The following is a 25,763-nucleotide window of genomic DNA, read 5'->3' as shown; positions in this document are numbered from 1 at the left end:
TTAGTTCTTTCTTCATTAAATTTGTAACCTTTGATTGTTGGCTGTCACGCTGTTGTGAACAATTTGTTCCTCCTCGCCCTGTTTAGGCATCAAATGATTTGAACACTCTACTCAAATTTCTTATGCATCTTTTCCTTTGTGAAGAATAGTCCTAGGTTTTCCAGTATACCCATCTAACTAAATTTCCTGCCCGAAGTCACTTCTTCCTTCCTGGAGTGTGCTGCCCAGATTTCCAGTTCAGCCATGATTGAGTCTCCTCAGCTATTCGATCATGGCTGATATGTTTTTCAACCCCATTCACTTGCCTTCTCCTGTGACTCCCAATGACCTTAGTAAATCAAGAACCTATCTATCTCTGTCTTAAATAACCCAATGACTTGGCCTACACAGCCTTCTGCAGCAGATAGTTCCACAGATTCACCACACTCTGGTAGAAGAAACGTCCTCATCTCAGCTATAGACTCATAGAGTTGTACAGCACAGAAACAGACACTTCAGTCCAACTTATCAATGCTGACCAGAAACCCGAAATTAATCTAGTCCTATTTGTCAGCATTGGGGCCATATCCCCCTAAACCACACCTATTCATAGACCCATCCAGCATGCCTTTCAAATGTTGTAATTGTAACTGTCTCCACCACTTCCTCTGACAGCTCATTCCATACATGTACCATCCTCTGCATGAAAAAGTTGCCCCGAGGTCCCTTTTATACCATCTTTTGTCACGTGAAACCTGTGCCCCTCTCCTTTTGCACTTCCCTATCCTGGGCAAAGGACCTCGGCTGTTCATCCTATCCGTGCCCCTCATGTTGTTATAAACCTCGATAAGGTCACCCCTCAGCCCCTGATGCTCCAGGGAAAATAGCTCCAAGCCTATTCAGCCTTTCCCTATAGCTCAAACCCAGCAAGCTCAGCAACATCCTGAAAGTTTACTCTGAATCCTTTCAAGCTTAACAACATTGTTCCTATAGCTGGGAGATGAGAATTAAATGCAGTATTCCACAAGTGGTCTAACCAATGTCCTTAGAGCTGCAACATCACCCCCCAACTCCTGCTCAATGCACTGACCAATAAAGGTGGGTGTACCAAGAGTCGCCTTCAAAATCCCATCTTTGTGCATCTCCACCTTCAAAGAAGAGTGAACCTGTGCCCCAAGATCTTTGTTTGGCAACATTTCTTGGGACCCTACCATTAACTGTATAAGTGCTGCCCTGGTTTGCCTTTCCAAAATACAAAAACACCTCACATTTATCTAAATTAAACTCCAACTGCCAATCCTCACTCCATCAGCCCACCAGATCACGGGCCCATTATATTCTGAGATAACGGGATGTGAGTTTGCTCACTGAGCTGGAAGGTTAGATTTCAGACGTTTCGTCACCTTTTTTTTATTTGAAAAAATATACTTTATTCATAAGCTGTACAAAAAATAAAACATATTTATACACCTACCCAGTCATGCAAGCCGCTCCGGGTTACCCAGGGGGTACGTACACCAACTAAAGGAAAAAAAACAAAGCAAAGAAAATACCCCGGCAGTCGTCACCCCGCACAGTCCCCGTTGGCCCCCTGACCAATTGGGGAAGGCGCCAGCTGGGCCCAGTTACCAGATAGGGCCCTTTTTTTTCTATTCTGGACGAGGGGTTTCATACTGTGGTCTTTCCCCACCGCGCCTTGGCGGCGGCTGACCCAAGCTTTAGCACGTCCCTCAGCACATAGTCCTGGACCTTGGAGTGCACCAGTCTGCAACATTCGGTTGGGGTCAGTTCTTTCAGCTGGCAGACCAAAGAGCGTCTTTCACCGCGTTGATGGTCCTCCGGGCACAGTTGATGTTGGTCTCGGTGTGCGTCCCGGGAAACAGCCCGTAGAGCACGGAGTCCCCCGTCACGGAGCTGCTTGGGACGAACCTCGACAAATACCACTGCATCCCCCTCCAGACCTCCTGCGCATAGGCACACTCCAGAAGGAGGTGATCGACAGTCTCGTCCCCCCCACAGCCACCTCGAGGGCAGGGTGCGGTGGCGCAGAGATTCTGGGCGTGCATAAAGGATCTCACTGGCAGAGCCCCTCTCACCGCCAGCCAAGCAATGTCCTTGTGCTTGTTTGAAAGCTCTGGCGATGAGGCATTCTGCCAAACGACTTTGGCAGTCTGCGTGGGGAACCACACGACGGGATCCACCCTCTCCTTTTCCCGAAGGGTCTCGAGGATACTACGTGCTGACCACTGCCTGACGGCCTTGTGGTCAAAGGTGTTTCCTTTCAAAAATCTCTCCACAAAGGACAGGTGGTACGGAATGGTCCAACTACTCGGAGCGTTCCGTGGGAACGAGGCCAGGCCCATCCTTCGCAACACCGGGGACAGGTAGAACCTCAGTAAGTAGTGACACTTGGTGTTTGCGTACTGAGGATCTACGCACAGCTTGATGCAGCCGCACACAAAGGTAGCCGTCAGGCGAGGGTGGCGTTCGGTACGCCCTTTCCCCCATTTTCCAGGTCTTTGTACATGGTGTCCCTGCGGACCTGGTCCATCCTTGACCCCCAAATGAAGTGGAAGATGGCCCGGGTGACCGCAGTGGCGCAGGTCCAGGGAATAGGCCAGGCCTGTGCCACATACAACAGTACCGAAAGCCCCTCGTGCTTGACAACCAGGTTCTTACCCGCGATGGAGAGGGACAGGAGCGTCCACCTGCCCAGCTTCTGCTTCAATTTGGTGATACGCTCCTCCCAAGTCTTAGTGCATGCCGCAGCTCCACCAAACCAAACACCCAGCACCTTCAGGTAGTCTGTCCTGACGGTGAAGGGGATGAAGGAGCGGTCGTCCCAGTTCCCGAAGAACATGACCTCACTCTTACCCCTATTGACTTTGGCACCCGAGGCCAGTTCAAACTGGCCGCAGATGTCCAATAGTCTATTCACCGACCGACGATGGGTGCAGTAGACGGCGACATCGTCCATGTACAGGGAGGTCTTGACCTGAAGGCCTCCGCTGCCGGGGACAGTCACGCCCGTCAGGCTCACGTCCTTCCTGATGGATGCAGCGAAGGGCTCCACACAGCACACGAACAAGGCAGGAGAGAGCGGGCAGCCCTGCCTGACTCCAGATCTGTCCGATTCCCACCCATCGATCAAGACTGCGCTAACGATGTTGGCGTAGAGCAGCCGGATCCAATTGCGGATGGCGTCCCTTAACCCCAGTTTGGAGAGGACGTCCCTCATGTAAGCATGAGGGACCCTGTCGAAGGCCTTCTCCTGGTCCAGGCTGACAAGGCAGGTGTCCACCTGCCTGTCCTGTACGTAGGCGATCGTATCCCTGATGAGCGCGAGGCTCTCAGCGATCTTCCTGCTCGGCACAGCACAGGTTTGGTCAGGGTGAATCACCGACTCCGGGACAGACCTGACCCGGTTGGCTATGACCTTGGCCAGGATTTTGTAGTCCACGTTCAATAGTGAAATGAGACGCCAATTCTTAATTTCTTCCCTCTCCCCCTTCCTCTTGTAAATGAGGGTGATGATGCCCTTCCTCATGGACTTGCGCATTTCCCCTGCCCGAAGCGCACTATCGTACACCTCCAGCAGGTCCTGGCCGACCAGGTCCCACAGAGCGGAATACAGCTCGACCGGTAAGCCGTCGCTCCCAGGAGTCCTATTCCTCTCCAAGGACTTGAGGGCTCTGGTCAGCTCGTACAGGGATATCGGCCGATCCAGCCACTCCCTCCTGCCGTCGTCTAAGACCTCCGTGATAGACGACAGGAACGACTCGGAGGCCATGTGTCCGTGGGCTTCGTGTCGTACAGTCCAGCATAGAAGGATCTGCTGATCCTCAAAATGTCGGGCTGAGATGACGTCACCGAGCCGTCGTCCTCCTTCAGCCGGCTAAGCACAGAACTCTCTTTGTGCACCTTCTGAAAGAGGAAACGCAAGCACGTTTCGACCTGCTCCACAGAGCGGACCCTGGACCGGAAGATTATCCTGGAAGGCTCCGCGGCGAAGAGCGAGGCTTGCTGGCCCCTCACCTCGCGGAGGTCCTCCGTGACATCGACCCCCATCAACTGCAGAAGGAGCAGGTTCTGCACCCTTTTCTGGAGTCGTGACAGCTTTCCCCACCTCCCTCTCGCCTTCTGAACACCCTTGAGGACAAAGAACCTCTTGATGTTCTCCTTCACTGTCTCCCACCAGTCGCCCGGAGACTCAGAGGGGTTTCACGGTTCTCCAACCGGCATGCTCCCTCTTAAGCTCCTCGACGTTCTCTGGGGTCAACAGAGTCGTGTTGAGCTTCCACGTCCCCTTGCCGGCCGGCTGGCCGTCCTGTAAGTGACAGTCTGCCAGCAGGAGGCAGTGGTCAGAGAAGAACACCGGCTTGACGCCGGTGGACCTGACCGAGAACGCCCGTGACACAAACAGGAAGTCTATCCTTGAGCGAATAGACCCGTCTGGCCGCGACCAGGTGTACCTCCGCTGCGCTCCGTCTGCAGGGGTGCTGAAGACGTTGAGCAGCTTGGCGTCCTTCACCGTGCCCATCAGGAATCTGGACGTGACGTCCAGTTGACTCCCCCCCACCTGCTGTCCCCACGCCGGATCTTCCATCTGCATTGATGATGCAGTTGAAGTCTCCGCCTAGGATGACCGGCCTGGACGTAGCCAGCAGGGGTGGAAGCCGCTGCAGGACGGCCAACCGCTCATTCCGTACCGCTGGGGTGTACATGTTGATCAGCCTCAGGGGAGCGTTCCTGTAGGTGACGCCACCCACTAGGAGGTGCCCCCACACCACCTCCTGAACTTGAGAGATGGTGAAATTGCGCCCCCGCAGCAGAATAGCCAGGCCCGAGGAGCGACAGTCTTTACCCCCCCAACCAGATCGAAGGCCCACAAGTCCAGGCGCCGGACCATTTCCCGTACCTGCCGAGGTGCGGTATCCCGCACTCCTGCGGAAGCAGGAGGTCCGCCTTGATGGTGGTCAGGTAGGCCAACGTGGATACACATCTTGCGGTGGACTTGACACTGCGCACATTAATGCTCGCAACTCATACCCCCATTGTGGGCAGTGACCGCAGTGCCCTCCCCAAGTCCAAGGTCCAGCCCCTCCATCTGTCCCTTCATGCCCAGCCCGGGCTAACTGCTGGATGCTCTCCAGGCTCAGGAAACCGTCCGTGCTGCCTTCCGGGTGGCATCCCCCCGTCGTGGGTGCAGAGGCAGGACGTCTCCCGTCACCTGGAAGCGTGGTGCTGCTTTCTTTCTCCCTCAAGATCTTTAACTTCTGCTTCGGGCGGGCCCTCTCCGAATCCCCCTCGTCAGAGGAGCTCTTATAGCCCCCCTTGTAGCTGCCTGTTCCCGCCTCATGGTTGCGGTTCCTGGGCCCATCGACGCACCTTCCTCCTCGCTTTCCGGACCGCCGTCCACTCCCCTGGGTCGCCTGTCGCTGCCTCCATCGACTCCGGGTTGTCGGGGGCGGGGGGAGCCTGCTGGGGCGCTTTGCTGACCTCGGGCCCATCCTGCGGGGCTGGGCCCTCCTGCACGACCTAGCCCTTCTGCACATTAGTGGGGTCCTTGCTGGGCCCTGGTGCCTTCCTCTCCTCCGTAGGGCTGGTCCCGCGTTGCCCCTGCCGGCGACCTGGGCGTAGGTGGTCCCCCGCTGCAGGCATGCCCTATAGAGGTGGCCCACTTCCCCGCAAAGGTTGTAGCTTTTCTCTTGTGGGCAATCCTTTGCAAGGTGTCCCTCCTCCCTGCAGTTCCTGCAGATGGTGGCTTTGCAGTCGGCCGCCACGTGACCTGACCTACCACAGGCATGGCAGACTTTAGGTTGCCCTGCATAGGTCAGGTAGCCCTTGCTCCTGCCGATTGCGAAGCTGGACGGTGGGTGTACGACGTTCCCATCGTCAGCATCACCTTGACCTGCCTCTTACTGGTCCAGATGCCAAAGGGGTCCATGATGTCAGTTAGGTCCCCTTCCACCTTCACATACCTTCCAAGGAAGGTCAGGACATCAACTGCTGGCACATGCGGGTTGTACATGTGTACAGTCACCATACGGCTCCTCTGCGCTGGCAACACGAACAGCAGGACAGCGGTCAATACAGAGAGGGGGGGCCCTTACCTCCTTTCTCCTTGAAAACCTCCAGGAAGCGCTCGCAAAGCTTGGCCCTCCTGAAGGTCACATCGTAAAAACATCCTCCGGGGAAATCCTGCAGGCAGTAAATGTCCGCAGCAGCGAACGCGCAACAGCCCAACAGGACCCTCTTCACGAAGAAGGTGCAAAACGAACGTCATCTACAAAATACCTTGCAAGAACTGTGACAAACATTACATTGGACAAACAGGCAGAAAGCCAGCCACCAGGATACATGAACATCAACTAGTCACAAAACGACATGACCCGCTATCACTCGTATCCTTACATACAGATGAGGAAGGACACCACTTTGATTGGGATAACACATCCATCCTAGGACAAGCCAAACAGAGACACGCACAAGAATTCCTCGAAGCATGGCATTCCAACCAGAACTCCATCAACAAACACATTGATTTGGAGCCAATCTACCATCCTCTGAGAAAAAGAACAGGAAATGACATCACTAATGTAGGAAATGACATCACCAACCCAAGGAAACCTAACCAGATAAATAGAAAGCGGGACATAACACCAGCACTTCGTCAGATGCTCACTGATGATGTTACCTAGAATGGTGACGAATGTCTGAAAACTAACCTTCCAGCTCAGCGAGCAAACTCACATCCAGAACCTCAACCTGAGCTACAAATCTTCTCAAAACTCACTAACTCTGAGATAACCTTTTTCACTGTCTGCCTCACCACCAATTTTGGTGTTATCTGCAACTTACTAACCAAACTTCCTATATTCACATCCAAATTATTTACATAAATGACAAAAGACAGTGGATCTCACATTGATCCTTGTGGCACAAGACTCAAGTCTGAAAAACACCCTCCACCATCACCCTCTGTCTCTTACTGTCAAGCCAATTTTATTTCGAAATTGGTAAGCTCTCCCTGGATTCTATCTGATCCAATCAGTTTACCATACAGAGCCTTGTGGAATGCCTTGCTGAAGTCCATATAGACAAGGTCCACCACTCTGCCTTCTTCCACCTTTTGTCAATTCTTCAGAAAAGTTAATCAGGTTCATGAGACACAGTTTCCGATACATAAAATGGAAATTTGTCTTACTGACTTGATTGTTGACTATCCCCAGTCAGTCCTTGCCTTTCCAAATACTTGTAAATCCTGTCCCTGTCAATCCCCCGATGGTCTGTAGTTGCCTGTCTTATCCTTGCAACATTTCTTAAATAGTGGCACCACATTAGCCACCCTCCTGGCACCTCACCCCTGGCTATGGATGATACTAATATCTTTGCAAGGACCCCAGCAATTACTCCTCTCTCTAGCGTCATATGAAGTTCTGGGATGTACTTGATCAAGTCCTGAGGATTTATCCACCTTTATGCATTTTTTTTAAGATGTACAGCACCACCACTTCTGTAATATGGACACTTTTCAAGATATCACTGTTGTTTCTCCAAGTTGTCTAGCTTCCATATCCTTCCCCACTGTTGTGAAATACTATTAGCATCTCCCCCATCTCCTGCAGTTCCACACATAGGTGGCCTTGTTGATCTTTCAGAACCCCTAGTCTCTTCCTGATTACGCTTTTGCCCTTAATGTGTTTGTAGAATCTCTATTGGATTTTTCTTAACCCTATTTACTAAAGCTATTTTATACTCTGCTGATTTTCCTCTTGAGTATACTCCTCCTGCTTTTATACTCCTCAAGGGATTTACTTGATGCCAGTTGTCTATTCTTGCCATATGCCTCCTTTATCTTGACCAGACCTTCAGTTTCTCCAGTTATCCAGCTTTCCCTACGAGCCTTTCTGTTCACACTAATAGGAACATACTGCCTCTGGACTCTTGTTATCTCATTTTTGAAGGCCTTGCACTTTCCAACCGCACCGTTACCTGCGAATAGCTTCCCTCAATCTACTTCTTTGAAAGTTCTTCCCTAATACTCAAAATTGATCTTATTTTTATTTAGAATTTCAACTTTGAGAAAAGGTTCATCCTTTTCCACAACTAGTTTAAAACCAGTAGAGTTATAGCCCCAAAGTCCTTCCCCTGACACTTGCGTTGCCCTTTTTCCCAAAAGGAGGTCAAGTTTTGCTCTTTCTCTAGTTAGTACATCCACATACTGTACAAGGAGTTGTTCTTGTGCACACTTAACAGATTCCTGTCCATCCAAACAATTAACATTATGGCAGTCCCAGTCTATGTTTGGAAAGTTAAAATCCCCTACCATTATAGCGCTATCATTATTGCAGATGCCTGAGATCACCTTACAAATTTGCTACTTAATTTACCACTGATTATTAGAGGTCTATAGTACAAGCCCAATAAGGTAATCATTCACTTTTTATTTCTCAAATTTCTTTGAACTTGTTTCTTTCTTCTAAAGGTTGTCCCTTTACTCTGAGGCTGCGCCTTCAGGTCCAAGTCTGTACTGGTGGAAACATCTCTATTCTTGCCGGCAAAGTGCATAACCTCACAGTTTCCAACATTTGTATTTCATTGCCACTTCTGTGCCGACTCTCCAAGCCAAGAGTTCTGCTGTGCTGTAACCGTTTCATGATTAATTGATGCAGGAGAACTTGAATGTCATTTCAATCCGTCAACTTTGTTCAGACATTCAATTGGAGTGGTTAGGTCTAACTGGTTAGGCTGACTTTTGTTTATTCATTCATTCTGAAGCCTCCCCATCTCCTCAGCGCTACCTGTCCCAGTAGTCAACAACTGTCATTCTGAAAAAGATCCCTTTATCCCCACTCTCTGCATTCTGCCAGTCATCTAATCCTATCTTTATGCTAGTACTTTATCCCTAACACCTTGTTTTAATTAACAGTCTTCTGTGTGGCACCTTGTCAAAGGCCTTTAGGAAATACAAATCGATACAATAGATACTGGTTTTCCTTTGCGTACCTTGCTCAGTTTCTCCTCTGAGAATTCTAATAGATTTGTCAGACGTGACCTCCCCTTGATGAAGCTGTGCTGACCAAGCGGAATTTAACCATGCATGTCCAAATACTCAGCAGTCTCATCCTTGGTAATGGATTCTAAAATCATACCAATGACCAAGGTCAGACTAACTGTCTATAATTTCCCGTGATCTGTCTTTCTCCCTTAAACAGAGGTATTACCTTCGCCGTCTTTCTTCTGGGATCCTCCCTAAATCCAATGATTCCTGAAAGATCGCCACCAATGCCTCCACAATCTTTTCAATATCTCCTTCAGGACTTTCTGGTGTGGTCCTTCAGTCCCGGTGATTTATCTTCCTTTGGGGTGGCACGGTGGCTCAGTGGTTAGCACTGCAGCCTCACAGCGCCAGGGACCCGGGTTCGATTCCAGCCTCGGGTAACTGTCTGTGTGAAGTTTGCACGTTCTCCCCGTGTCTGCGTGTGTTTTCTCCACGTACTCCAGTTTCCTCCCACAGTCCAAAGGTGTGCAGGCTAGGTTGGCCATTCTAAATTGCCCATAACATTCAGGAATGTGTAGATTGGGTGGGTTATAGGGTGATGGGTCTGGGTGGGATGCTCTGCGTGTCATTGTGGATTTGTTGGGCTGATGGGCCTGTTTCCACATTGTAGGGAATCTAATCTAATCTTAAGACCTTTCAGCTTCCCCAGCACCTTCTCCTTAGTGATAACAACTGAATCTGTTCTTTCGAAAAGGCTTTTCGTAACTACTTGTATTCTCTTGTATGACAATAGACCACTTTCTCAAATTGCCCTGACATCTTCAGTGCTTTGGATGCACACTGTCAGCCTCCTATGATCTTGTGTACATTTTTGAATTGTGCCTTTGAGTGTGTATTGTAATACCTTTTTGTTTGGAAGAATGGGGAAATCACTTCACAGTTTGTTAATTTAATTTACCCATTTGACCATCCTGTATAACTCCCCTTGATGACCTACCATCTCTTCAGTCACAACGCTGTTTCAGAGGAAACTGGAAAAGTTTCATGAGGGCATTTAAATTAGGAGCAGGAGAAGGCCCCTCGTCTCTTTGAAGCTGCTCCAGGGTTCGATAAGATTGTGGCTGATTTTGTTAAATCAGCTTCCCAACATTCCCTGATAATCTTTCTCTCTCTTTCCTGTCAAGCCCTCTCAAAATTTTGTATGTTTCAATCAAGTCATCTGTTACTGTCCAATGACTGTAAGCCTGGAATCCAGGGTTGCAGAGAAAGCAGGCATTGATGAAAAGTGGAGTGATCTGAGCATGGGGTTAACTAATTTCTTGAATTTGGAAGCTAAGCAGCATCTACAGAGATTTGAACAAAAGTTAGGTGTGGTACAGGAACAGGCCCTTCGGCTCTCCAAGCCTGTGCTATTCTTCATGCCCAAACTAAACTAAAAAAACAAACCACCTGCCCTTATTCAGTCTGGATTCCTCTATTCCCTCGCTGTTCATGTAACTGTCCAGATGCCTCTTATATGTCACCCAATGTGACTGCTTCCAACATCTACCTCTGACAGTGCATTTCAGGCTCCTACCACTCTGCGTGAAAAACCTTTCTCGCACATCTCCCTTAAACTTATGTCATCTGCCCTTTTGAACCTGTGCCCCCTTGTAATTGAAACTTCAACTCTGGGAAAAGGCTTTTGACTACCCACTGTATCTATGCCTGTCATAATTTTGTAGACCTCTATCAGGTCGCCTCTGAGCCGCCATCTTTTCAGTGAAAACAATCCTAGTCTTTTTAACCTTTCCTCATAGCCAATGCCCTCGTCTGGACAGCATCTCTGAACCTTCTCTGCGTTCTCACAGGTAGTGCGGTAACCAAAATTGCACACAATACTCCAAGTGCACCCTAACAAGTGTTTTATATAGCTGCAATATGTTTTGCCAACTCTTGTACTCCATGACCCAGCCGATGAAGATAAGCATGCCGTTATGCCTTCTTAATCGCCTTGGCCACCTGTGTTTTACACTTATAGTGAACTGTGGACATGCATACCCAGATCCATCTGTATGATAATGTTCCTAAGGCTTCTGCCAGTAACAGTATGATTCACACCTAAATTTGATCCTCCAAAATGCATCATCTCTCATTTGTCTGGATTAACTCCATCTGCCATTTCCGTGTCAAGTCACAAATCTCTATATCCTGTTGTATCCTTTCACAATCGTCAGCACTAGCAGCATCTCCACCGATCTTCGTGTCATCTGCAGACTTATTAATATTTTCGTCCAGATGATTTATATATACTACAAACAACAGAGGACCTAAGACTGATCCCTGTGGAACATCACTAGTTACTGGTCTCCATTCTGAAAAACACCCGTTCCACCCCTACCCTCTCTCCATGACCAAGCCAGTTTTGTATCTGTCTAACCAGCCCACCCCAAATCCCATGTGATTTTAGTTGTTATACTAATCTGCCATGTGAGGCTTTATTAAATGCCTTACTCAAGTCCATATAAACTACATCCACAGCTCTTCCCTCATCAATTATCTTTGTCCCCTCTCCAGAAAATTCAATCAGCTTGGTGAAGCATGACCTTCCCCATACGAAACCATGCTGGCTGTTGCCAACTGGTCCATTTTCTTCCAAATGTGCATATGTCCTGTCCCTCAGTATCTTTTCCAAGAACTTCCCCATCACAGATGTCAGACTCGCTGACCTATAATTTCCTAGATTATACCTGCTCCTTTTCTTAAACAACGGGACAGCATTGGCTAATCTCCAGTCCTCTGGACCTTATCTGTGGTCAAGGAGATGTGAAGGTATCTGCTAATGCACCAGCTTGAAATTCAAGGGATTACAGTGGCAGCGCACTGTTTACTATCATGTATATGGATGTTGAGATATATTTCTGTTTGGCGTAAATGCCTAATGGGGCATTATCTTATTTTCTGACAGGTTGTTCAACACTGTGTGAGCTGTCTGGGAGCTGTAGTCAACAGAGTAACTCACAATTTTAAATTTGTGTGGGCCTGTTTTAATAGGTATTATGGTAAGTAGCCCTTATTCAACTCCGTGTTCACGGTGACGTAAACACTTTATTTGCCCATAATCCATTTCATGTATTTAATGTACTATTCCTTCATCACTGCTGATTTGTTTTAAATCACTTGTGTAATGATCCTAAACATAGCCAGAAAATTGATGCGTTGCACTTCTGTAATGTACATATGTGCAATGCATACATTTTCTGGTTACGTTTAGGATCCACACCAAATTCCTCCAATTCTCTGTGTGTCCTTCTCCGCTCTTCTCCTTAGTGGTTACTGAAGTTCCCATTTAAATGCCTCATTTATTGTCCGTATTACATCGTATTTATAGCATTGCAACATTGAGCTGAACAAATCTGTGCAGGTGGTTTTGCGTGGCTTCTTGCACTAATCATCTAAACTCCCCAACACATCTTCCTGTTAATTTCCCCCTCTTATGTGGTATCTCACTTTATCTCAATTGCTTCTATGATAGAATTTAATTGTTTTAATTACTGGCAGTTTAAAGAACTTTGTCCTGAACTTGCTGTTAAATTTGTATTTGTCTCATGTTTATGGTCCCCAATTCTGATCTCCCTACGGATGGAAATATCGTCTGAGCCCACTCCCTTGCAATGGGACATGGCTTCAAATCCCACTGCGGCAGCTAGTGGAATGCTAATTCAGTTAATAAATCCGCAACTTAAAATAATAGCCTAATGGTGTTTATGAACCCAGTGTTAATTGTCATAGCCTCGAGTTGAGAAATTCTGACTTGTGTGACTGCAGATCCAAAGAAATGTGATTGACTCAGTAATGCATTCTGAAATTGCCTGGCAAGCTCTCACTTCAGAACAGAATTGGGTGAAGTGAGTCACTGCCTTTGACATCAAGGCAACATTTGACTGTGTGGTATCATGAAGCCCTAGCAAAACTGGTGTCAATGGGAATCAGAGAAAACATTCCACTGGTTAGAGTCATACCTAGCACATAGGAAGATGGTTGTGGTTGTTGGAGGTCAGTCGTCCCAGCTCCAGGACGTCTGCAGGAGTTTCTCAGTTAGTGTCCTACCCACAACCAAGTTCATTTATGTTTAGCACCATTCATGACAACCAGGTACTGAAGCAGTTCATGCCCAAACACACCAAAAGCTGGACAATATTCAGGAATGTGCTGTAAAATAGCAAGTAGCATTCACATCACACAGAAGCCAGGCAATTACCATATCCAATAAGAGACAATCTTAAGAACACACCTTAGCAGCCCTTAATATACCAACATTAACATCATCCTTTGGATTACCACTGACCAGAAACTGAACTGCACTCATCATATAAATGGAATGGCTACAAGAGTGGGTCAGAGGCTGCGAAGGATGCAGTGATGAACTCACCTCCTGACTCTTCAAAACTTGTCCACCATCTACAAAGCACACATCAGGAGTATTGCGGAATACTCCCCGCTGGATGAGTACTGCTCCAATAACATTCAAGCTTGACACTTTCTAGGACAAGGCAGGGCATTTGATTGGCTTCACATCCACAAACGTCCACTCCCCCCACCACCGAAACTCGTTAGCAGCAGTGTGTATTATCTACAAGTTGGAGAAATTCACCAAAGATCCTTAGACAGCACCTTCCAAACCCACAAGCACTTCCGTTTAGAAGGACAGATGTGACAGATGGGAAGCACTACTACCTGCAAGTTCCCCTCGAAGTCGTTCACCATCCTGACTTGACAACTGTTCCTTCAGTTGTCATTGGGTCAAAATCCTGGAATTCCCTTCTTCATGGTACTGTGTGTTTACCTACAGCACACGGACCACAGCGTTTCAAAAAGGCAGTATGCCACCGTCTTCTGAAGGGCAACTAGAGACAGGAAATAAAATGCTGCTGCAGCCAGTGATGCTTGAATCCCACAAGTGAATAAAAAAAATCAACTGTTATGGTTGCAATCAGATTGACTAATTGGTATTGACCTAGGTACCACAAGCAGCAGTGGTAAATTCATCCCTGCAAAAACCACCTTACGAGCATCTGAGAGTGGCCAAAACTGGGAGAATTGTCTTGCAGATTAGTCAGGTAATAGCCTGTCATAAGAGCAGAAATTGCTGGAAAAGCTCAGCAGGTCTGGGAGAGAAATCAGAGTTAACATTTTGGGTCAAGTGATCCTTCCTCAGAACCCTAGCCTGTCATGGCCATTCTTAGAGAATATGTGCCACCAGCACCACAATCCTTGAGTATGCATGGTACAGCAACGAGACAGACAATGGCACCATAGAGGTATACTGTTGGGAGAGAGTTTCCATCGGAGCCTGCTACATTGACTCCAGACTCCATGAAGTCTCATGGCATAAGGGAAAGCATGGGCATGAAACCCCCTGATCGCCACCTGCCTCCGTCTTGCATAACCCCACATCCTAGCACCTGGTCAATAAGTACTCCTGTGGAGTGTTTTTGCTTAAAAATAAGGAGTTGCTAGTTTAAGACAGAAATGTGGGAGAAAATTCACTGAGGGTCAAGTCTGTCTTGAATTCCCGATCTCAAAAGTCATTTGGCGCAGAATCTTTAAACGTTTTCAAGGCAGAGATAGGTGGATTCTTGATTACCAAGGGAATGAAAGGTTTGTTGGGTATTCAAAAATACGAAGTTATGGTTAAAGTAAGATCTTGTTGAATGACAGAGTAGGTTCAAAGAGCCAAGTGGCCAACTCTTGTTCCTCATTCACTTGTTTGAAAGAGCTTGTTCTACAGATGATCAATGCATTGGTGATTACTTTCCAAAATTCTACAGATACTGGAATGACTGCTGCAGATTAGAAAGTATTAAATGTTTCCCTGCTATTTAAGAAGATCTGTTCGTCTAGCATCAGTGGTAAGGAAAATGCTAGAATCTATGAGAAAAGATAGGGTATATTGATACATGGTTGATACTAACCTGATTAGGCATAGCAGGAAATGTGAATGGGAAATCGTGTTTAGACAATAAGGTAAGGGAGCAGAATTAGACCATTCAGCCCATTGAGTTTGCGCCACTATTCAGTTGTGGCCGAATTGTTTCTCAGCCCCGTTCTCCTATATTCTGCTTGTAATCCTCAATCCCCTTAATAATCAAGAATCTATCTATCTCTGTCTTAAATTTACTCGGTGACGTGGCCTTCACTGCTTTCTGTGACAATGAGTTCCACAGATTCACTGACCTGTGACTGGAGAAATTCCTCATCTTAGCTCTAAAGGGTCATCCCTTTACTCTGATGCTGTGCCCTGGGGTCCTACTCTCTCTCACCGTTGAAAACATCTACTCTGTAGTGGCCTGTCAGTGTTCTGTAAATTTATGAGATCCATCTCATCCTTTCAAACTTCAGGTAACGGTCCCAGACCCCTTAAACGCTCCTCATGGTTGGATTTTCATCGCCTGAATCAATCCTTTAAGCCTCTGTATCACTTCAATGGCAGCATGTCCTTCCATAGATACGGGGTCCAAAACTACTCTCAATATTCCAAATGCAATCTGACCAAAGCCTTAAACAGCCTTAGCAGTACATCTCTGCTCTTATATTCTAACCTTCTTAACATGAATACTAACATTGCATTTGCTTTCCTAACTGTGAATGAGCCAATATGTTAGCCTTAAGATTAGGATCTCTTTTCGCTTCAGATTTTTGATGTCTTCCCCCATTTAAAAAATATTCTATACCTCTATTCTTCATACTAAAGTGCATAATCTCATTCTTCCCACATTGTGTTCTGTCTGTCACTCCTTTGTCCAAGTCCTTCTACAACCTCCCCGTTTCCTCAACATTGCCACTCTCTGCCTTCTGCCAGCCAGCCAATCCTCTGACTATGCCAGTATCTTGCCTCTAACACCACGTGCTCCTATATAGCAGCCTCCTGTGTAGCAGCTTGTTCAAAAGCCATTTGGAAATCCAAATAGATCATGTCCACTGGCTCCCCTTTGTCTAGTTTGCTCAGTATCTCCTCCGAGAATTCCAACTTCTGTCTGGCATGACAGTCCCCTGATGAAGCCATGCTGACTCAGCTGTACCTTACTTGGCACTTCCAAGTACTCTACAAGCTCATCCTTAATAGTGCACTCTCCAGTCTTAGCAAGGACTGGCATCAGAACAACTGGCTTGTAATTCCAGTCTTCTGTCTCCTTCCCGCCTTAAATATTTTCCAGTCCTGTAGGTCCCTCCATCACCCCAGTGATTCCTGAATGAATGCCTGCACAATCTCCTCCGCTATCTCCTTCAGAATTCTTGGGTGTAATCCATCTAGTCCAGGTCACTACCCACTTTCAGACCTTTCAGCTTCCCAGAACCACCACCTCAGTGATGGCCACTACATTTGTCTCTGCCCCCCTGACTCTCTTGAAGGTCTGGAATGCAGCTGGTGTCTTCCACTAGGAAGAATGATGCAAAGTACCAATTCACTTCCTCTAACATTTCTTTGTTCCCCATTGCTATTTCTTCAGCTTCAGTTTCCAGTGGTTAAATATCCACTTTTGACTTCCTTGCCTTGTTAATGTTAAAAATATGTACTTGTCATCTTCTTTTATATTAATAGCTATCCCGTGTGTTTCATCTCTATTCTCCATTCACCCCACCCCATCTAACTGCTTTTTTTAGTTGTCCTCTGCTCGGTCTTAAAGGCTTCACAATCCTCTGGCTTCTCAATAATCTTTACCACAATTGTATGCTTTTTCTTTTGCTTTTATGCTGTCGCTGACTCCCTTTGTCACCTGTGGTTATCTTGTCGTCTGTTTACGATGCTCTCAAATTACCCCGAGAAGCTCCTGCCCATTGCTGTTCCACTGTCTTACCTGCTAGGCTTCCCTTCCAGACAACTTTATCTGGCTCCTCCCTCATGTCTTTGTAGCTACCTTTACTCATCTGTGATATGAATACATTTGATTCCAGCTCCTCCTCCTCAAACTGCAGAGTGAAATCTATTGCATTATGGTTCCTTCATCTTCACCTCCCAAATCAACTCTGCCTTATTGCACATCATCAGATCTAGAATTGCCTGTACCCTAGTGGGGTCTACCGCAAGCTGCTCCAAGAAATGATCTTGTAGACATTTCACGAATTCTTTTTCTTGAGATCTACCAACCTGATTTTTTTCAGTACATCAAAACACATGACATAGGAGGTAATGTATTGGAATGGATGGATGATTGGCTAACAAGCAGTAGGAATAAATGGATCTTTCTCAAGCTTGGGCCACAGCTATTCATTATGTACTTATAACATATCAAGGGAGGTAGGAATCAATTGTATTGTTCCACATTTGCAGATGATATAAAGCTAAGCGGATATGTGTGTTGTGATGAAGATGTAAAGTGGCTTCAGGAGTCGACAGGCTTAGATGGACAATAACATGGCAGATGGAATATGACATGGGAAAATGTGAGGTCATCCACTTTGGTAGAAGAAACAGAGGTGCAGACTATTTCTGAGATGGTGAGATTGGAAAGTGGAGATGTAGAAAGGGATGTAGGTGTCCTTGTCGATATGTCACTGAAGGCTAACATGCAGGTGCAGCAAGCCATTAGGAAGGCTTGTGGAATGTTAACTTTTATAACTGAAGGGTGTGAGTACAGGAATAGTGAAATCTTGCTTCAGTTGTATAGGAGCTTAGAGTATTCTGTGCAGTTTTAGTCTCCTTATTAGGGGAATGTAATTGCTGTAGAGGGAGTGCGAAACTCGTTCAACAGACCTGTTCCATTGATTGCAGGACTATTCCATGAAGAAAGATTGGGAGAACTGGACCTGTATATGTATGGCTTAGAAAGGGTGGAGGCTGGGAAGTTGTTTCCGTTAGGTGGGGGGGACTAAGACCAGTGGGCACAGCCTTAGAATTAGAGGGGGTAAATTTAAAACGGAAGTGAGGAGACATTTCTTCAGCCAGAGTGTGATGGGCCTGTGGAATTCATTACCACGGAGCGCAGTGGAGGCTGGGACATTAAATGCCTTCCAGGCAGAGATTGATAAATTCTTGATCTCACAAGGAATCAAGGGCTACAGGGAGAGTGCAGGGAAGTGGAGTTGAAATGCCCATCAGCCATGATTAAATCACGGAGTGGACCCGATGGGCCAAATGGCCTTACTTCTACTCCTATGTCTTATGGTATTCTGTGGAGTTTCAAAGAGATAGAGGTGATCTGATTGAAACATAGAACATGCTGAAAGAGATGAAAATGGTTGATGTTTCCTTTGGTGGCAGAAACATCATTTAAAAATAAGGGGATGCCACTTAGGTCTGAGATGAAAATTTGTTTTGTTGTGAACCTTTGAAGTTTTTAACCACAGGGAGCTGTAAAAGCATGATGTTTGAGTATGTTTAAGGTAGAGATTGTTAGATTTCTAATTACCACACAGAAGTATGGAGATGAATGACAAAGTGCATTTGATATGTTCAATCAGCAATCATCTTATTGAGTGGTTGGGGCAGGCTCGATAGGCTATCTGGCCTGACTCCTGTTCCTGTATTTCATACTGAACCCCAATTAGGAGATGTGTTGAGGTGACAAGTTAACCTGGGTTTGCGGTTGCGATATCCATCACCAAGAGTGGCCTGGCAGTGTCATGACAGCCCTTGCCAGCCAAATACATCAGTTTCTTGTGAGCATTAAATGATGACCATGCCAATGACATCCACATTCCATTAATTAATTATTTTCCTTAAAAGGATTCTGTAAGGAAAACCTTTTAAAACACTAACCTGGAAATTATCTCTACCAAAGATATTTGGATCCAAGCATCCAATTGTGGGATGGTACAAACTGAAGTCCTCCAAACTCTTGTCCCATATCCTTTTACTATGTGTGCAAATTTTAAATAGCAACGCATGAAGACTGTTTGAAAACTCATTGCTCTTAAATTTAATAAAATTGTGTTTACTCACATGACAGGTGCTCTAACAAAACTGAAGGCGCAACACCAGGAGGATTCCAGCAACACTGCTCTTGTTGGCAATAAACCTGCCCTTCTTCGCTCCCTTTTTACTGTTGGTGCATTGTGCCGTAACTTTGACTTTGATCAGGAGGAGTTTAAAGGCAACACTAAGGTAGTAATTGGGAATTAATCTTTGTTCATCTTTGTAAATGCTTCTTTAGTAAGAATTGTAAAGACTTTCATGAATAATCAATGCATAGATTTGAGCCTTAAGTATGTCCATTCCCAGCACTCATCACCATCAAGTTTTTACTCCTAAACCTTACAGTTCAGAAGAAGCCCTTTATCTCATCAAGTCTGTATCGCCAAAAATATATGGTTACCTACATTATCCAACTTCCCAGGCTCGGCCCATGGCCTTGAATGTTATGATGTTTCAAGTGCTCATCCAGGTAATTGTTAAAGTTTGCCATGTTTGCTGCCTGAACTACTACTCCAGGCTGTTTCCTGATTCCCTCCTTCCAGTATTGCAACGAGTTTTATTCAGACTTTAGAACTTGAGGTCCAGGCAGTTGAAGGCATGGCCAGTGCAGGAGTACTGCAGCACAAAAGAATGCTATTGAGCCCATCACATTGCACATTACTTCTTTTTAAATAATCGTCAAATGCCATCTACAGTGTTTCAATTCAACCTGCTTACACCGCACTTCAGGCAGTACATTCCAGACTTGAACTGCCTGCCGTGCAAGAATGCTTTTCTTCAAATCATATTTGCTTCCATTATCTATCACTTTAAACCCGTGTCTTTTCATTCTTGATCCTTTTACAAATGGGAATAGGTTCTCGCTAACTGTCCAGATCCTTCATAATTTTGAGAATCTCTATCAGATCTCCTCTTAGCCTCTCCTCCTACGAGAATTGGCCTATCTTCTCCACTCTGTCCTTATAACTTACTCATCCCTCGAACTATTCTTTATAACTTACCAATGCATTTGCATCCTTCCTGCAGTGCAGCACAGAAATGTCTGCTGTGGCCCAGCTGAGGTCTGACAAGTGTCTTGTATACTTGTTCAGTATTGCCTTCTTGCTGTTGTGTTTTATACCTCTATTAATAAAGCCCAGGTTACTTTATGGTTTATTTACTCCTCTCTTCATGTGTTTTGTCATCCTCATTGAAATCCAAAAATATCCATTGACCATTACTCCGTTTCCTACTACTCAATCAATTTTGTATTTGTGGTTCCAATGCCCTTTTTATTCCATGGCCTATAACTTCTCTCAAGTCTGTTGTGTGACAGGTCTATGACTAGGCATTGAATAGAGGGATGTGGACAGTATAGTCAAAAGATATTTAGTTTAGAAAGGCATTGCGTTGGTGTAGTCTTGGGCTGAAGGTTCTGGTCACTGCTGTAGTTTTTTTTGTGTGGCGCTGCACCGAATGCCTTCTAAAGTCCATGTACACGACATCAGTAGCATTGCCGTCATCAACCTGTTCTGTCAACGCTTTAAAAAATCTTCAAGTTATGGAAACATGATTTCACCTTTAAAAATCCATGCTGACTGTTTTTAATTATCTCCCCTTTTTCCACAGTACTATTAATTTTAGCTATAATTATTTCTAGAAGCTTCTCTATTATCAAACTTAAACAACTGGTTTGTAATTTCAGGGCTTTTCTGTACAACTTGTCTTGAATAAGAGCACGATGTACGCAATTTTCCAGTCTTCTGGCATCTCCCCGAGGCGAGAGAAGACTGCAGGATTTATTTAGAAGTAGCCCTGCAATTTCCGCTCTTGTTTCCTTCTGTTTCCTCAGATACATCTCAACTGGTTATGGTGCCTTGTCAACTTGAAGTACCAACATCCTATAAAACATGTTTCTGAGCAATTTTGAACCCTTCTATTGACACCCAAGATTCCTCCTGTACTACCATGGCCTGGGCTACCTCCATGTGTATATCCCATTTTTGGTCCCTAGCCTGCAGTACGCCCTTTCTTTTTTACTATTTATATGGCCATAGAAGACTTGGAGATTTCACTTTGTTTGTCATAATTCCTGTTTGCCCCTCAAATTTGCTTTTTCACCTCCTCCCTCAAGTTTCTGTTTTCCTGTTAATTCTCAATTGTCTTTTCTACTGAACATGCTGTTGTGAGCAAACATTTTCTTCTTTATCCTAATTCCACTTGTCATAGCTTTCCTGAAAACTTGCAAAGTAAATAAAATATTATGGTGTCTAGTGAGCGGAATTGAAAGCAAGCATAGAGAGATTCTGCTCCAGTTATACCGGGCCTTGGTAAGGCTGCAGTGGGGTACTTTGTACAGTACTGGTCACCATACTTAGGAAGGGATAGTAATGCATTGGATGCAGTTCAGAGAGGCTTATTAGGCTAATACCTGGAATGAATAAATTGTCTTGTGAGGAAAGGGTAAACATGGTAAGCCTGTATCTTCTGGAGTTCAGAACATTCAGAGGTGACTGACTTGAAAAACATGAATCTCTGAGGGGAGTTGACTGCATGGATGTGGAAAGGATATTTCCCCTTGTGGGAAAATCTGGAACTAGGGGCCAAAGTTTAAAGGTAAGGGAGCACCCATTTAAAACAGATGAGGAAATATTCTTTCAGTTCTGAGGAAGGGTCACCGGACCTGAAACATTAACTCTAATTTTCATCAGATGCTGCCAGATCTGCTGAGCTTTTCGAGCAACTTCAGTTTTTCTTCCTCATTTACAGCATTTGCAGTTCTTTTGGTTTTTATTTAGGATATATTCTATGTGGGTTCAGTCGTCAGAATTTACTTCCTCAAAAGGCAGTAAATGCAGAATATTTAAATATTTTTAAGGCACAGGTAGGTAATTCTTGATTACCAAGGAGATGAAAGATTATCAGGCACTGTAAAGTTCAGGTTAAAGATAGGTCAGATCTGTGATCCAAGTAAATGGTAAAGCAGGCTTGAATGTCTGAGTAGCCTACACTTGTTCCTTGTTTGTTCATCATCCAGAGATCTCGGATCCATTTGTCCTTACTCTTTCCTTTTCAGAGAATGTACTCTAACCATCTCATTTTGAACATTCTCTGTTGCTAAGTTACAGTTTATTCTACTGACATTTCATTCCAGTCTAACTGACTCAGCTCTGTTCTTGCTCCATTGGAGTAATCTCTCTGCCAATTGATTTATCTTTCTCTGTCTATTGTCATTCTTCACCATCATCCTAAACCTTACAATTCAATGATCACTGTATTCTGGATGTTCTCCCACTGACACCTGTTCCACTTGGCTTGCCTAATTTCCAAGAACCACATCCAACAATGCATTCTTCCTTAACTAAAAGCAAAATACTGTAGAGAGAGAAACAAAGTTAACATTTTCGAAGAATTCTGTTGAACTCATAATATTAACTTGGTTTCTCATGCAGTGGATGCTGCCAGATCTTCTGAGTTTATTCTTTTTTGTTGGACTGAGTACATAATACTGTAGAAAATGTACCAAAACACAATCTAGGAGCATTTGCTCCTTGCCCCCTTACAGTACCAGTATCCAAGCCTATACATTAGTAATTAAAATCCTCTATTATAACTACTCTGTAATCTCCCTGTAGATTTGATGAGCAAGACCATAAGACATCAGAGCAGAAGTGAGCCATTCAGGCAATTGAGCTTGTTCCTCTATTCAGCAAGATCATGTATAATCTGATCATTCTCAGTTCCACTTTCCTGCCTTTTCCCCATTATCCTCGATCTCCTTATTGTAGACCATAAGCCTGCAAGATATCGGAACAGAATTTGGCCATGCAGCCAGTTGGGTTTGCTCTGCCTTTCGACCATGGCTGACAGTTTCCAAAACACATTCTCCCTGTCAGTCTTGATCCCCTCACCAATCAAGAATCGATCTATTTCTGTCTTAAATACACTCAGCTGCTTGGTCTCCACAGCCTTCTATGCAGCAAGCTCCACAGATTCCACACACTCTGAAGAAATTTCTCATCTCAGTTTTAAAGCGTCATCCCTTCGCTCTGAGATTGTGTCCTCGGATCCTAGTGTCTCCTACTGGTGGAAACATATTCTTTGTGTCCAGTCTTTCCAGGTCGCTTAATATTCTGTAAGTTTCAATCAGACTCCTCCCAAGCTTTCCAAACTCTGAGTCCTCAACTGTCCCTCATGTGACCAGCCATTCATCCTCGGGGTCATTCCCATAAGCATCCTATGGACCTCCTCCAATGCCAACACATCCATCCTTTGGTATGGGGTTGCTCTCAATAATCAAAATACAAACTGACTGCGGAGTTACGTAGCCTCAACAGTACTTCCTGCTCATGTATTTTGATTAAAAGCCTACCTCAGCCTTGAATTGAACATCATTAATGACCAAGCTTTAACAGTCCTTTGTGGTAAAGAATTCCATGGATTCACTAGCCATTGAATGAAGAAATTCCTCCTCGCCTCTGTCTTAAATGAGTGGCCCCTTGTTCTGAGATTATGCCCTGTGGTTGTAGGTGTTTCCAAAAGGAACCAAACCTGTCAGCATCTACCCTGTCAAGCCCGCTAAAAATGTTGTATGTTTAATGTCTCCTCTCGCTCTTCTAAACTCTAGTGAGTACAAACCCAACCTACTATCCCCTCATAAGAAAATCCCTCCTTACTTGGGATCGACCTAGCAAACCTTCTCTGTATTGCCTCTGATGACAGTATGATATTCCTTTGGTCATGAGACCAGTTCCATTCATGGTATTTCTGGTATGGTCTAGTAAGTGACTTTTGTATAGTTCTAGCAAGAATTCCGTACTTTTATACTCCATTATCTTTGCAATAAGGACTTTCGTTTCCATTGTTTTCCCCATAACCTGCTGAATTTGTATGTGAGCTTTTTAAGATTGAGGTGCAAAGACCTCCAAATCACTCTGTACTGCAGCTTCCTGCAGTCTTTCACTATTCAGGTAATATTTAGTTGCTCTATTCTTCTTTCCAACTATAATCTTGCATTTTCCTACATTATATTCCACCTACCAAGTTTTTTTCAATTTACTTAACTTCTCTGTATCCATCTTTGTCTCTCTCGTGTCATCCTTCTCACCTGTTTTTTATGTCTTATGTTTTACGTCCACAAACCTTGCGATAATGCATTCCCTTTCCTCATCCGAGTCATTAATAAATATACTGTAAATAATTGTAGCTGCAATACTAATGCACGTGGCATCCTGAAAATACCTCCACAAACCCAACTCTCTGCTGCCTATTAATTAGCCTGTCTTCTTTACATGCTGATACACTGCCCTCAATACCATAGGCTGTTAAGGTATCTTACTTGCAGTACCTTATCAAGCATCTTTTGGAAATCTGAATATATTACACCTCGTTCCCATTTAGCTTTCCTGCTTGTTACCACCTCGAAGAATTCTAATAAACTTGTAATATGTTTTGCCTTTCTTCAAGCAATGTCTAACGTCGACTTTTTTTTGCATAAGTTTATTTCGTTGGCAGTTTCTCAACCATCTTGGACTTTTCCAGATTCATGGATTCTTGGAAGATTGTTGCCAGTTCTCTGTAACAACTTTCTTTAATAATTTGGAATGTAAACCATCAGGTCCAGGATAGTCAGCATCCTTTAGCCCTGTTACTTATTCTCTCAGGATAGTTGCTGGGTCAAAATCCTGGAACTCCCTCCCTAAAGGCATTATGGGTGCATGCCTGCATTTGTTTAAGAAGGCAACTCAGCACCACCTTCTCAAGGTCATTTAACAGTGGGCCATAAATGCTGACTCACCAAGCAACATCTCTCCTGAGTTACATAAAAATGAAAATTTATGTTGTTTGCCTCCTCGCTCCCTTCTGCTCCTTGATTATTTACTTTTTGTTAATATTATTTGTATCTTCTACTGTTAAAGACTGATGCAAAGTACTTATTCAATTACTCTGACACTTCTTGTTTCCCCTTTATTATTTCACCGCACTCATTCTCTAAGAGGCATATGTTCTCTTCTCTTGATGTTCATTTTGATGTTCCTTGCTATTGTATCCTCATTGTTTTTATTCTCACTCTTTAATCTTTGCCACATTGTCTTTTTCTTTCTTTCAATTTGATGATACACTTAACTTCCTTAATTTAGATGAGCACTTGAAACGGTATAAATGATCAAGATTGTAGGCGAAGCACTGGAAATTGAGATAAGAATGTCTGAATGTTTGATGACTGGCATGGACACAGTGGGCCAAAGTGACTGTTTCCATGCTGCTAAAAGTCTGACTTTCTGGACATAGTTAATTTATCCCCTTGCCAGAATCTTCCTTCCTCACTTGTGAAATCTTTGTTCTGTGTTGTGAATAATTTTCCTGAAAGTTTGCCTTTTTCTACTGAACTCACTCGCCACTTCACTCCGTCCGACTCTTCCATCATTCCTTTGTAATTACCCTGATTTAAGTTCAGCAAAATGGATTCTGACTGAATTTTCTCCCTCAAACAGTGCTAAATGCTACAGTGTTATGGTCACTGTTTCCAGGAAACTCTTTTATCCTGAGATCATTTATTAAATCTGCCTCATTACATTATTTACCAGATCCAAAATAGTTTGCTCTTCAGTTGAATTCGCAACAGGAATTCAATTCATTCTAGGAAACCGAATGCACGCTATAAATTCTCTGAAAGGACTGCGCATGCTGTAAATCAGGAACAAAAACTGAAGTTGCTGGTAAAGCTCAGCAGGTCTGGACACATCTGTGAAAAAAAAATCAGTTATGTCTTGGGCCTGGTGACCCTTCTTTAGAACTGCCTGACTTGCTGAGCTTTTCCAGCAACTTCTGTTTTTGTTCTATATATTCTTGCTTGTGGATACAAGTAACCCATGATTAACGTACTGCCTTTTTTTTACATCCTCT

General features: G+C 44.8%; 1 protein-coding gene across 4 annotated transcripts in view; it reads left to right on the top strand.

The window, feature by feature from the left end:
• Positions 1 to 25,763, top strand: part of LOC125450882 (nipped-B-like protein) — a 510,140-nt gene that overhangs the window by 392,747 nt on the left and 91,630 nt on the right. For all 4 annotated transcript variants that reach the window (XM_059644995.1, XM_059644996.1, XM_059644997.1 and 1 more), the window contains 2 exons: positions 11,931 to 12,024; positions 18,913 to 19,067. In XM_059644995.1, the coding sequence (XP_059500978.1) occupies positions 11,931 to 12,024; positions 18,913 to 19,067 (249 nt within the window). The remainder of the gene's footprint in view (positions 1 to 11,930; positions 12,025 to 18,912; positions 19,068 to 25,763) is intronic.

Source organism: Stegostoma tigrinum, chromosome 3 (assembly GCF_030684315.1).
Source record: "Stegostoma tigrinum isolate sSteTig4 chromosome 3, sSteTig4.hap1, whole genome shotgun sequence".
NCBI lineage: Eukaryota > Metazoa > Chordata > Chondrichthyes > Orectolobiformes > Stegostomatidae > Stegostoma > Stegostoma tigrinum.
The sequence above is the reverse complement of the archived record's forward strand: the minus strand, read 5'-3'. Positions and strand labels throughout refer to the sequence as shown.